An 11,780-nucleotide genomic window follows, 5' to 3' on the forward strand; every position below is an offset into this window, starting at 1 on the left:
AGTGGCGGATACTTATCCATAGGTGGATGGATGGTGCACCAGAGAGTCCCCTCTGTAACAGCAGTGAAGGTAGTGATGCCCACAGATGATCTGTGCTCCGTCCTGCACTGTAGGGAAAGTGTCCAAGTATTTCGTATGCAGACCTCCACACTCTGTGTATCTGGTGCAAGAACACTGCCACAGCAGCCAGTCAGGAGCACCTCACTTAGCTCTGCTCCACCCGGAAGTTTCCACTGCTCCAACCACCTTGTGTAAAACACAGGCTAGCAACCTCCGAACAGCTCCCTATCGGCGTAGTGACGTCAGTGCGTCACGACTTTCGACGCGTTTCGTCACGTGAGTGACTTCTTCAAGGAATATACATATATACACATATACACACACGTAGCGTGCTCAATCTGTAAGGGCCTGGGTAAATAGGTCCAATGTTCAGCGTTCCCCGGAGGGGGGAATACCTTGAATACAGGAAAAACAGACACGCACAGCTTGTATAAGAATAATGTATTACCATAGTAAAATAATAACACTCACGTGAGAAAACACCGGCGGGGACAGGGTAGCACGGGCACAAAACACTTTTGGGGCGTTGAAATCCCAGTGGTCCCAGCTGAGGTCTGTACAGCAATTCCTCCGATGTCCGCGTCCTGCACTGAATCCCGAAAGTGACGTGCGTTCTCGCGCATTTTTAACCAATGTGGATTCCAGGGAGCTAATTGTTTAATTGGAATCATATAGGTATTTAAGTAGATGTGAGAGAGAGAGGGCCATCATCCCCATACGAAGCAGAGTATGCGAAACGCGTAGGGCTATGAGATAGGCACCCTTGCGGCAGTAAGGAGCCAGACCTTATTCTGACGCCCCTTGTGTTTTGCGGGCATCAGACCTAAGGAGGAGGAGTGAGATCAGAGAGCAGTAGCCTCACTGTTTGAAGCTGTGGTACCAGACAATAGGACGGAGGCAAACATGCGCGAGAACGCGTTTTGAAGGGGATTTCGACGCTGCACGAGTCCTTTGTGCCCGTGCTAGCCCGCGTCCACCGGTGTTTTCTCACATCAGAGTGTTGTCGTTTTTTTACTATTGTAATACATGATTCTTATACAAGCTGTGCTTGTCTGTGTTTTATTTTTATTTTTTTCGTTGGTGCGTTTAAAACCCAGTGAGTTCCAGGGTTTCGTGTAAGGAAGAAACATTTAAAAAAAAAAAAATGACGAGTAGTGTGACTGCCCCATTAATGTCTCCCGCTCCCCTCCCTCCAGGCAACTATGTGCTGAATTACTTGGCCACGAGACCCAAGCTTGCCGCGTTTGTGACCCAGGCACTGATCCAGCTGTACGCACGCATCACCAAGCTGGGCTGGTTCGACTGTCAGAAGGAGGACTATGTCTTCAGGAGCGTCATCGTGGACGTGACCCGCTTCTTGCAGGTCAGAGGTTATGCGCCGGCACACGGCGTGGGCAGAGAATCGCTGCTTTGACCTCCTTCCCACCCCCCTCCCCCCATGGAGTGTCAGTCTCGCTCCAGCAACCCTTTCCCTGCCCAGCGGGGCTCTATTAACCCCTTCCTTGCTCTCCCTAGGACAGCGTGGATTACTGCGTGATCGGAGTCAGTATTTTATCGCAGTTGACCAACGAAATCAACCAGGTGAGCGCCTCCTCTCCGGAGCAGCCTAGATGCTTCGCACTCCCGCGGATAACGCGCCCACACATGGGGGTCCTTAGAACCCAAGAAAAGTTCCCCATTTTATGTTTGTTCTTTATGTAAAAACCGTACAGAGTCTGTCTTCACCTCTCTAGTTTTTGGACGTCCCCAGTAATATACGGTATACAAACCTATACAACTATTTGAATTGCCTCACGAAGCTGCTCTAGAATAATTATGGGTTCCTTTGGGGTTGTGGGAGGGAGTCACATGATGGATTTGGGTTTATTTGTGCCCACAGGCGGATGCCACACATCCTCTGACCAAGCACCGGAAGATCGCTTCATCCTTCAGAGATTCCTCCCTGTTCGACATCTTCACCCTGTCCTGCAACCTGCTCAAACAGGTACTGTATATAAGGACTGTGCCCCTTGTCGTGAACTCTGTATAGAAGGACCGTGGCGGCCTTTAATTCCTTCCCCTCTTTTAAGAACACAAGCTTCCAACATAATCCTAGGGATCTCCCAGGCTTTGGGGAAGTCTCATGTGGGCCTCGGCAGAACTTCTTATGCTGTGTATGTTGGGGTGTCTGTATTATGGGGTTGTCTCTCTCCCTCAGGCCTCGGGGAAGTCTCTCCTCCTCTCTGACGGCTCTCAGCACGACCTCCTCATGCAGCTCCTCAAACTCACTCACAACTGTCTAAACTTTGACTTCATCGGCACCTCCACAGACGAGTCATCAGACGACCTGTGTACAGTGCAGATCCCCACCAGCTGGCGCTCAGGTTAGGCGGTGGCGCGGCCAGAGGGGTACAGGGGAGGGTAAGGAGCCATAGACTGCCTACCTGTGTACAGTGCAGCCCCCCACCAGCTGGCGCTCATGGAGGCGGAGACTTGCAGATTATGGGGCGGGGGAAAGGTTGTAAGGATGTCGATGTAACACAGCTCGCTCTCTCTCCTTCCAGCCTTCTTGGACTCCTCCACGCTGCAACTGTTCTTCGACCTGTACCATTCCATCCCCCCCAACTTCTCCCCACTGGTAAGTGCTTACTCAGGGTGGCAGTAGATGAGAGTTAACTGCCCATCGCAGAACACACAGTCTGCTGCTGCTTCTCCTCTTCCTGGCTCGCTCTTCCCCTGAAGTTATTCTCCTGTGTAGATCACTGACCGCCCCAATCTGTGACTCTCTCAGATCCTCTCTAGTCTCGTACAGCTTGTTTCACACACTCGGCCTCTCTTTCTCTTCGGTCCTGTCTGGTTCGGATTGCTCTCAGTATGACCCTCTCTCCCTCTCTCAGGTCCTCTCCTGCCTGGTACAAATCGCTTCCGTACGACGCTCTCTATTTAATAATGCAGAAAGAGCCAAGTTCCTCTCTCACCTGGTAGACGGAGTGAAGCGGATATTGGAAAACCCCCAGGTGAGCGGGTGAGGGTTCGTGTGCTACACTTAGATTGTAAGCTCTTCGGGGCAGGGACTGCTTTCCTATTGTTTTATGTGTGAAACGCATATTCCCATTATGTGTTATGTTATTATGCCACGTGTATTACTGCTGTGACGCGCTATGTACCTGGATGGCACTATTTATATAGATATACATGCATATCCCATGGCGAAGGTTCCTGTATATTTTCACACCACACTTGAACTGGGAGGAAGGGACAGCGACTGTGTGACCCCCAACACCTACCAGGCGAGCAGTAGGGAGAAGGAGCGGCTCAGTTAGTAAAGGCACTGACTGTAAACAAAGACATTGAATTTGAATTGGAGGAACCTGGTTCAATTCCCGGTGTCGGCTCCTTGTGACATTGGGCAAGTCACTTTATCTCCCTGTGCCTCAGGCACCAAAAACATAGATTGTAAGCTCATCTGTGCAGGTACTGTCTGTAACAACGTCTACCGCGCGTTATACTGTAATTGTGCTTTGAGTCTGTGAGAAAAGCCCTATATGAAATAAAGTTATTATTTAACCACATAAGGTGCCTTTCCTCATTCCTGCCCCGATCTCTGCACCCATGCACAGGCATGTTCTCATGCATTCCCTGAGTCTGATGTGCATTAGCAGGCCGTGAGCAGAGATGCCCCTCAACTCCTTCGCTGTCATTCAAGATGTACAAAATGGGGAGAGACGACTTTCTCCCAGGGTAACCTCATTGCCCCAGCAGTGACCTTTTTCTGGCCCCTCGGGCTAATTTTAACTCCCAGGTGCTTTATTGCCCCCTCTCGCCCCGCAGAGCCTGTCTGACCCCAATAACTACCATGAGTTCTGCAGACTGCTGGCGCGTCTGAAGAGTAATTACCAGCTGGGGGAGCTGGTGAAGGTGGAGAATTACCCCGAGGTCATCCGACTGATCGCCAACTTCACTGTCACCAGCCTACAGGTACCACGGGGCAGTGACATAAACACACCCGTATATATATATATATCTATATATCTATAACACACACACACGTCCTATGTGTCTTGTTCCCCCAGCACTGGGAGTTTGCCCCCAACTCTGTGCATTACCTCCTGAGCCTGTGGCAGCGCCTGGCTGCGTCGGTCCCCTACGTGAAGGCGACCGAGCCACATCTCCTTGAGACGTATACGCCGGAGGTGACAAAGGCTTACGTCACCTCACGCCTGGAGTCTGTGCACATCATCCTCAGGTACCGGGGCACGCAGGGTTCAGCACCACATCCCTCTCATGGGAGACGCAAGCATCTCCTTATTCCCGCTCACGGGCAGGGCCCGCATTACCTGGTGTCTGTTTGCGCTTGTTTGTCCTTATTTGGGATGCCATTCTGTTTCTGTAATGTATATAATTCTTGTCCCCCATTGTGCCGCGCTGAGCAATATGCGGCTGTTTAGAAATAAATGCTAATAATAAAATCTCCCACACCGGATTCCTATAAGATAATAGGGTCAGAAGAACATCCCGATCATGGGATAAGGGAGAACCTTAAGCAGAGGATTCCTATAACTTAATACAGTAGGCAGTGCCTCTGTCTTATGGGATAAGGAATGAAGGATAGAAGACGGGGCACCCGGATTTGAAAATAACACAATAATTTAATAAAGCTGACACAACGTTTCGACCAGAATGGTCTTTAAGTGTAAGTGTCATTCTGGTCGAAACGTTGTGTCGGCTTTATTAAATTATTGTGTTATTTTCAAATCCGTGCCCCGTCTTCTATCCTTCATTTCGTACTTTGGATGGGATGCAGCCTTTCGTTCATTGATGGGAGCGCCGGTAACTGCAATTTATTTGCTTTGGTGTGCAGCACTTATCTTATTGTCGTTATGGGATAAGAGGGCATCTCTCACATGGGGTTATTATAAATGAATAAGGTTGGCATGGAACACCAGGACAATACACCGGATCAAAGCATCAGACATGACAAGAGTGAAATGAAGGACGTTTATTCCAGCCGGAGCCAGCAGACACGGCATAATACACAAACAGAGCTATCACTCTGCAAAGCAGGGGTTACAGTGGGAGTCCTAGCTAACCAGGTGCTGGGTGCTACTCCGTTAGGCTTACGGGTACTTCCATGTCCGTAAGGGTTTCAGGCCTTCCAGACCTTTCACAATAGCCGTTTCAAATGTCCCACTCGCCAGCGTCAGTCCCAGTATCTCCAGCAATGCTCCACGGAGATACAGCAGCAAGCCAGAAATCCCAGGGCACAGAGCAAGTTTCAATTTCCCGCTTGGGTCGGCCCCGATCCTCATTCTGGGGTGTCTCCAGCAAAGCCTCGGAGCGCACCGCTTAGTTACACGCCGACTCCAGGAAGGTCTGGGGCTCAGATCAGCTCCTCCTTCACATAGTTTCTCCCTTAATAGAAAAGCATCGAAGACGGGGTTGCAAGCATTCATAGAGCGGGATGCTGCACGTGGACCAATCACAGCGCGCGGTTTTGCCTGTGCTGGCCAATTAGGGCTGGGGCTTGTGACTGGGGCCAGGACGACCCCCAGGGGCGGGCTTCCGGGAGAGTGGGAATTACAAAGCGATCAATCGGAACAGCTCCTACAGGACTTATACTCAGTAACGATTTTCCTGCCTGGCCGGATTTGTCCCGCTGACATCGGCGCCTCGGTGTCAGGGGCAGACAGAGGCTCCGCTCTTCGGACAAACGATTCCCAGACTTGGGGGCCGCCCATCCCCACACTCCCTTTGTTCTCTGCACTGCACCTCTCCTTCTCGACTAGCGAGACCCCGGATCTCTTGTTGTGCCAGCTGAGTAAGTGTATTACACCAAGGGTACAACCAAATACATTGTTTTACTGTGAACACCAAGCATAACATACAGAATACAGGCGTACATAGGGTTTTGGGCCATAATAAGATGGATCTGCAGGGGGAAATCCTGCAGATGCATCCAGATGAATAAGGTAATAGCTGGGCTTACCCCTTAATATGCTAGCCATTTTCCCCCTGCCGTCAAAAGGGTGATCTACCCTTCAATACGCTGCCCTCTGATTGTCTGTCTCCCCCACAGGGACGGTCTGGAGGACCCTCTGGAGGATGCTGGCCTGGTGCAGCAGCAGCTGGATCAGCTGTCAACCATTGGACGTTGCGAGTACGACAAGACCTGCGCTCTACTGGTGCAGCTCTTCGACCAATCGGCACAGACCTACCAAGAGCTGCTGCAGAGCGGCTCTGCCCCCAGTATGGAGCTGACCGTGCAGGAAGGTGAGGGGGGTAACTGAGTGATTGGAAATCTCTCTCTGTCTCTCTCCCCCTCCCTTCTCTGCCTCTCTCCCATCTGTGTCACTGTCCTCTCTCTCCCGTCTGTCTCTCTCTTCGTCTCTCTCTTTCTCTCTGTCTCTCTCCGCCTCACTTCAGAGCATTGTGTGCAGCGCAGCAGGAAGTGTGTTTCATCTTCTACCTCTCCCAGCTCACATCGCTGGCACAGTCTCATCTCCCGGGGCTTCCAGTTCTGTCTGTTTCTATTTCCAGGCTGTGGGCACTCGTTCTGTACTGGCCCAAGGTCTGTCTCTATTTTGGGTCTTTTACCTTCAGTAGGTAGGGTCCCAGAGGGTATTCTCTCTGTAGGCTGTGGTAGGTCTCCAGCTTCTTTGAGCGCTGGATATCATTTTCCCACATAGTCACACACTGCTTCTTCATTTCGCTGGCGGTTGAGTTGATTTGTTTTTTCTGCAGGTTGTTGATCTGTGTGGGGATTTGTTCTTGGAGTGAGAGGACAAGTTGTTTGGCACAGGGTTTAGTGAGGAGGTCCTGTTTTTTCATTGCTCTGTAGCAGTAAGACTATGGATGGCTGTTGTTTAGGTGGGCCCAGAATGTCAGTGCTCTCTTCTGTACAGTGAGCAGTAGAGGAAAGCGGCCCAGCGCAGCCGGGCATGCACTGTTTGATGTACTCCTGTGTACTTGGAGAAGGTTTTGCAGTATTTCGGTTGGGCTGGCATCCCATTTAGTGGAGTCTGGGTATGTCACAAGACCCCACACCTCCCTACCATACAGAAGGATGGATGTGATGATGCTGTTGCATATTTTCATCCAGCTTCTTATTGGTGGTTTGAGGTGGTACATCTGTTTCCTTATTGCATAGAATGCTCTGCGGGCCTTCTCCTTCAGTGTATGTATGGCCAGGTTGAATTTCCCTGTTGAGCTGATTGTTACACTGAGGTATGTGTAGCTCGCTGTCTGTTTCAGTGCATTGTCATTCACTGTGAATTGAGATTTGGTTGGATGCTTTTTTGTTTTTTTTCTGTAATACCATTATTCTGGTTTTGTCTAGGTTCACAGAGAGTGCCCAGGTCAATTCGCGGTGTCAGCTCCTTGTGACCGTGGGCAAGTCACTTTTTGTCCCTGTGCACCATACACCAATAACATAGATTGTAAGCTCTACGGGACAGGGACCTGTGCCTGCAAAATGTCTCTGTAAAGGGCTATGTAAAACTAGCAGCGCTATGCAAGAACAAACCATTATTATTATGTTCTTAATGTTCCTCCTGATTTAATGCTTGTTTGTAAGCATTGAAAATACCATAAGATCCTTGTTGTGTGAAAATACAGATTCAGACACCGGTTTCTTGCAGTCCCAGTATATTTATTCTTGAGGCATTTTACAATACCAAGCTTCAGTTCGTATAGGCAAGATGTCACAGGTTATAGACGGAGAACAGTCTTTTTGGTTGGATGTTTCTCAACTACTCCGATGTAATTTTTCTTAAGCATGGCTTTTTCTAACTACAACCCTTTTTCATTTGAGGCTTTTTAGTGTGAAGAAACAAAGCATATATTCATTATTTGAAGGTCGTATATCTGCTGTCTGTGCACCGGGCCCTGGCTATCTAACTCCGGGGGTACTCCCACTGGCACCAATCAAAGAGGTTTCATTTGCTGAATCCCTGTCTCGGCGTTTTCTCAGAGCATGCAAAATTAACTCCTTAAATGGTTTCTTCAGTGACGTTGAACTTTGAACTCCAAAAATCTATGTCCAGTATCGCCAGGTTCTGTTGGAAGCTTTTTTCTGTTGGTGAGAGCAGGAGCAGATCTGTGTATAGCAGAGACTTCATCTCTGTGCCAGCCAAGGGGAGCCCAGGAGCTGAGGAGGATTGTAGGACTTTTGCTAGCACCTCGTGCGCTCTTGCACGCTTTCGCTCCCCATTTCACACTCTCTCTCTCTCTCTGCAGGCCGTCTCACCTGGCTGGTGTACATAATTGGTGCAGTTATTGGAGGACGGGTCTCCTTCGCAAGTACAGATGAGCAGGATGCCATGGATGGGGAGCTGGTGTGTCGGTACGAGGGGCTTGGGGCGGTGCCGGGCTGTGAGCTTGGGAGGACCGCAGTGCCAGAGTGTGAATCAGTGGCGCGGTATGGGATCAGTGCCTGGCTGAGAGTAAGAGGGAGGGGGGGAGTGAGGAAGGGGAAGTAGCAAATGCTGGGAGTAATAGGGGTTGGGGGTAGGGCCTGGCTGAGAGTAAGCGAGGGGGTGAAGATGCCAGGCTGTGAGTAAGGGAGGGGGAAGTGCCTGGCTCATGAGAGTAAGGGAGGGGGAGCAGTGCTGACAGAGTAAGGCCTGGGACCCGCTGCGCTCGTTGGCGCGGGCGGCAATGTAGCGAGTTCCCCACCAGCAGGGGAATCCTCGCGAGTCGGTCCCGGTCCCCACTGGCTGCACAGCTGACTACACGCTGTGGCGCGTCAGCCGCTAGGAGACACAAGAGAATGGTGTTTCCTAGCTTTGACGCGTCACGTGGTGTGGCTGTGAGCCAATGGGGAGGGGAGGCTTTGGGAGGAGGGGAGGCTTTGGGAGGAGGAGAGGCTTCGGGGAGCGGGGAGGAGTGTGGAGTGAAAGCAGCGTGCGTGCCTGTCTCTGTGTGTGTATGTGTGTGCCTGAGTGCGTGAGTGCCTGCCTCTCTGTGTGTGTGTGTGTGTGTGTGTGTGTGTGTGTGTGTGTGTGTGTGTGTGTGTGTGTGTGTGTGTGTGTGTGTGTGTGTGTGTGTGTGTGTGTGTGTGTGTGTGTGTGTGTGTGTGTGTGTATGTATGAGTGCCTGCGTGTGTGTGTTTTTTTTACTTACCTGCAGCCCGTGGCAGCCCGTGGAGGGAGGGGGGGGAAGAGTAGCGGGTCCCTCCGCTCAAGCCACGCCCCCCCCTCCCTGTCAATCCTCCCACTCCCGCCCACCTCCCGCTCCGGCCCCCTACGTCATGGCCGCGCCCCCTCACGTCATGGCCGCACCCCCCCCCCCCGACCCGTTTGGCCACGCCGCCCCGCTACTACTGAAGTTTCCTGTAGACCGCAGATCGCGGTACAGCGAGTTGCACGCGCCGCCGGCAAGCAAGCCAGCCGTGCGGACGCGTGCAACGGGACCTTAGCCTAAGGGATGGGGGGTAGCGCCTTGCTGAGAGAGAGAGTTGGCAAATGCTGGGAGTAACGGGGGGGGGGGTAGCGCCTGGCTGAGAGCAAGTGAGGGGGTGAAGGTGCCAGGCTGTGAGTAAGGGAAGGGGCAGGGCCTGGCTGAGAGTTGGAGAGGTGGCAGTGCTGGTCTGAGAGCCGGTGGTGTTATGTGGACACTTCCAGTTCCCCAGGGTAAGCAGACTTCATCCTCTCACCCCCACCCCTGGCAGGGTGCTGCAGCTGATGAACCTCACAGACTCGCGCCTGGCACAGGCTGGCAACGAGAAGCTGGAGCTCTCCATGCTGAGCTTCTTCGAGCAGTTCAGGAAAATCTACATCGGGGACCAGGTGCAGAAATCATCCAAGGTGAGTGTAGGCGGACGCTCACAGAGGTATGCAAGGGAGACTGATTATAGTGAAATTAAATAAGCCTTTTATTGCGCCTGTTTCCTTAACATCAGGAAACCATCCAAACAAAGGGTAAACAAAGCTTCTATTCACTTGGGAGTATTTCTAGTGAAATACTATGCAGTTCACAACTCCCTTAGATAAGCATGTCTCCCAGCCCCAAACATATAGCATGAATTAAGCAGATATAAGAAGTCTCATAAATGAAAGTCTTATCTGTTCCTTGTGATTTGGAGGGAAAATCTTCTCTGTCCCTGGTTCAGCTCCCTTTTCCTCAGGGTGTGTCAGCATTCAGGTTTAGAAGTTTCCCCTGTGTCTTGAAAGCAGCTCTGCTGTTTCTTCTGGCAGGGCTCAAGACTGTTTGTCTCCAAGTTCAGCTCAGGTGTGAGCTAAGGAGTCTCACTTCCTGTCTCAAAGACAGGCTTTTCTAAGCCATCTAATCAGGCAGGTGGTGTTTGTTAATTGACTACCAGCAGTTAACCACCACACTGCTGGATTAGAGGTACATTACCTGAACAGGGATAACTCCCCTGTTATATACCTCCCCTGTTTGTGGGAAGCTCGGGCTTGCCACGGCCAAAGCCCATCCTTCCACTCTCATTCTAGATATCTCTGTGACTTGAATGAGAGTGGATGGAGGAAGAGAATCCTCAGTCCTGCTGGGATTGGAGCCCTTTCTCCAGTTTATTCGTGTCTCCTCCTGAAGGTGCTTGAGATCAGCACTCCTCCGTCGCTCGAGGAGGACTTTTTCTAAGTATAGTCTTTTTGCTACGTGCGCGGTCATGAGATTTCCCTCGCGTCGGGTGCTCGTCTTATTGTAGGCATACTGTATGGCAGCAGTTGCAGGGCGTTTAAAAACAGCCCTTTGAGTTTTCCGCTCTTGAAGCTGTCTCTCTGCCCTTTTCCCACTCAATGGGGTTGCTAGTTCAGCCTCTTTGAGATTAAGTTGCAATTCCACACCCACTTCCAGAGAATGTCCCATCTTTTCAGCTTCATCAGCTAAGGATTCTTCTGGTTTTGATTCAGCACGTGTACCTTCTTTTGTTGCCTGTTGGGTGGCTGAAGGTTTTGCTAGTGCTTGTTTAGGTGGTTCAAATTTTGCAACCTTGTCTTTCAGATGAGCGGTATTCCCAGCTCTCACTGTACCCTTGTCTTCATGGGTTTTTGAGGCTGTGGGATACTGACGCTTAGTCAGGGTCAATACTTGTCCTTGTAGGACTGTAATCTCATCCGCGAGAGATCCCTGTTTTTTGAGTGCGTCTTGCAAGTCTCTTCTCAGGGAATTTATCTGCACGCTTTGCTTTCTCTGAGCTTGCTTCCACATTTGTATTGCATTGTGAAGCACTATGAATTTCTTTGCTCGGGCCACAGTTACTTGTTTCAGTTTCTGGACCTTCTTGTGCTCCCTTTGGTGCCGTGTCACCTGGGTTCTAAGCTTGGCCTCTAGCGATGCTTTGGTGACGCTCAGGGTAGCCTTCAGTTTCTCATGCTGCTTTGCGGGGACATACTGGGTCATCAGACGTTCCTGCAGCACTTGAATTTCTTTAACAGCCTGCAGATTTTCTTCCTGCAGAGTTCGCTGCTTCTCCTCGAGGTGCGTACGCAGACCTTGCAGTTGGTTCTGCAGTCGGTGCACTGCTTCAAACTTCTCACCTTCCAAAAGTCTATTTATTTCCTTAAGCTCGTGCAGCTTTTCATTCTTTTCCTTGACTTCGTCTGTCAACTGAAAATTTTCTTATTTCAGTTTTAAGTTTTCTCTTTTTAATCTTGAATTTTCTCCTTTTTCAATCTCTGTACTATTCAGGGCCTCTTTGCAGTCCTCCTTCCATTTACGCACACCTGCTATGAGAATGACAGTCTCATGAGAGGCGTGAGACTTCCTTCTCTAGGTTGAGG

The 11,780-nt window shown here is 50.7% G+C and overlaps 1 protein-coding gene across 2 annotated transcripts in view; it reads left to right on the forward strand.

The window, feature by feature from the left end:
• XPO7 (exportin 7) overlaps positions 1-11,780 on the forward strand; it is a 69,926-nt gene that overhangs the window by 8,840 nt on the left and 49,306 nt on the right. For both annotated transcript variants that reach the window (XM_075601431.1, XM_075601432.1), the window contains exons 4-14: positions 1,257-1,423; positions 1,576-1,641; positions 1,940-2,044; positions 2,258-2,423; positions 2,604-2,677; positions 2,937-3,056; positions 3,871-4,017; positions 4,113-4,285; positions 6,116-6,309; positions 8,275-8,380; positions 9,707-9,842. In XM_075601431.1, the coding sequence (XP_075457546.1) occupies positions 1,257-1,423; positions 1,576-1,641; positions 1,940-2,044; positions 2,258-2,423; positions 2,604-2,677; positions 2,937-3,056; positions 3,871-4,017; positions 4,113-4,285; positions 6,116-6,309; positions 8,275-8,380; positions 9,707-9,842 (1,454 nt within the window). The remainder of the gene's footprint in view (positions 1-1,256; positions 1,424-1,575; positions 1,642-1,939; positions 2,045-2,257; positions 2,424-2,603; positions 2,678-2,936; positions 3,057-3,870; positions 4,018-4,112; positions 4,286-6,115; positions 6,310-8,274; positions 8,381-9,706; positions 9,843-11,780) is intronic.

Source organism: Ascaphus truei, chromosome 5, assembly GCF_040206685.1.
Source record: "Ascaphus truei isolate aAscTru1 chromosome 5, aAscTru1.hap1, whole genome shotgun sequence".
Taxonomy (NCBI): domain Eukaryota; kingdom Metazoa; phylum Chordata; class Amphibia; order Anura; family Ascaphidae; genus Ascaphus; species Ascaphus truei.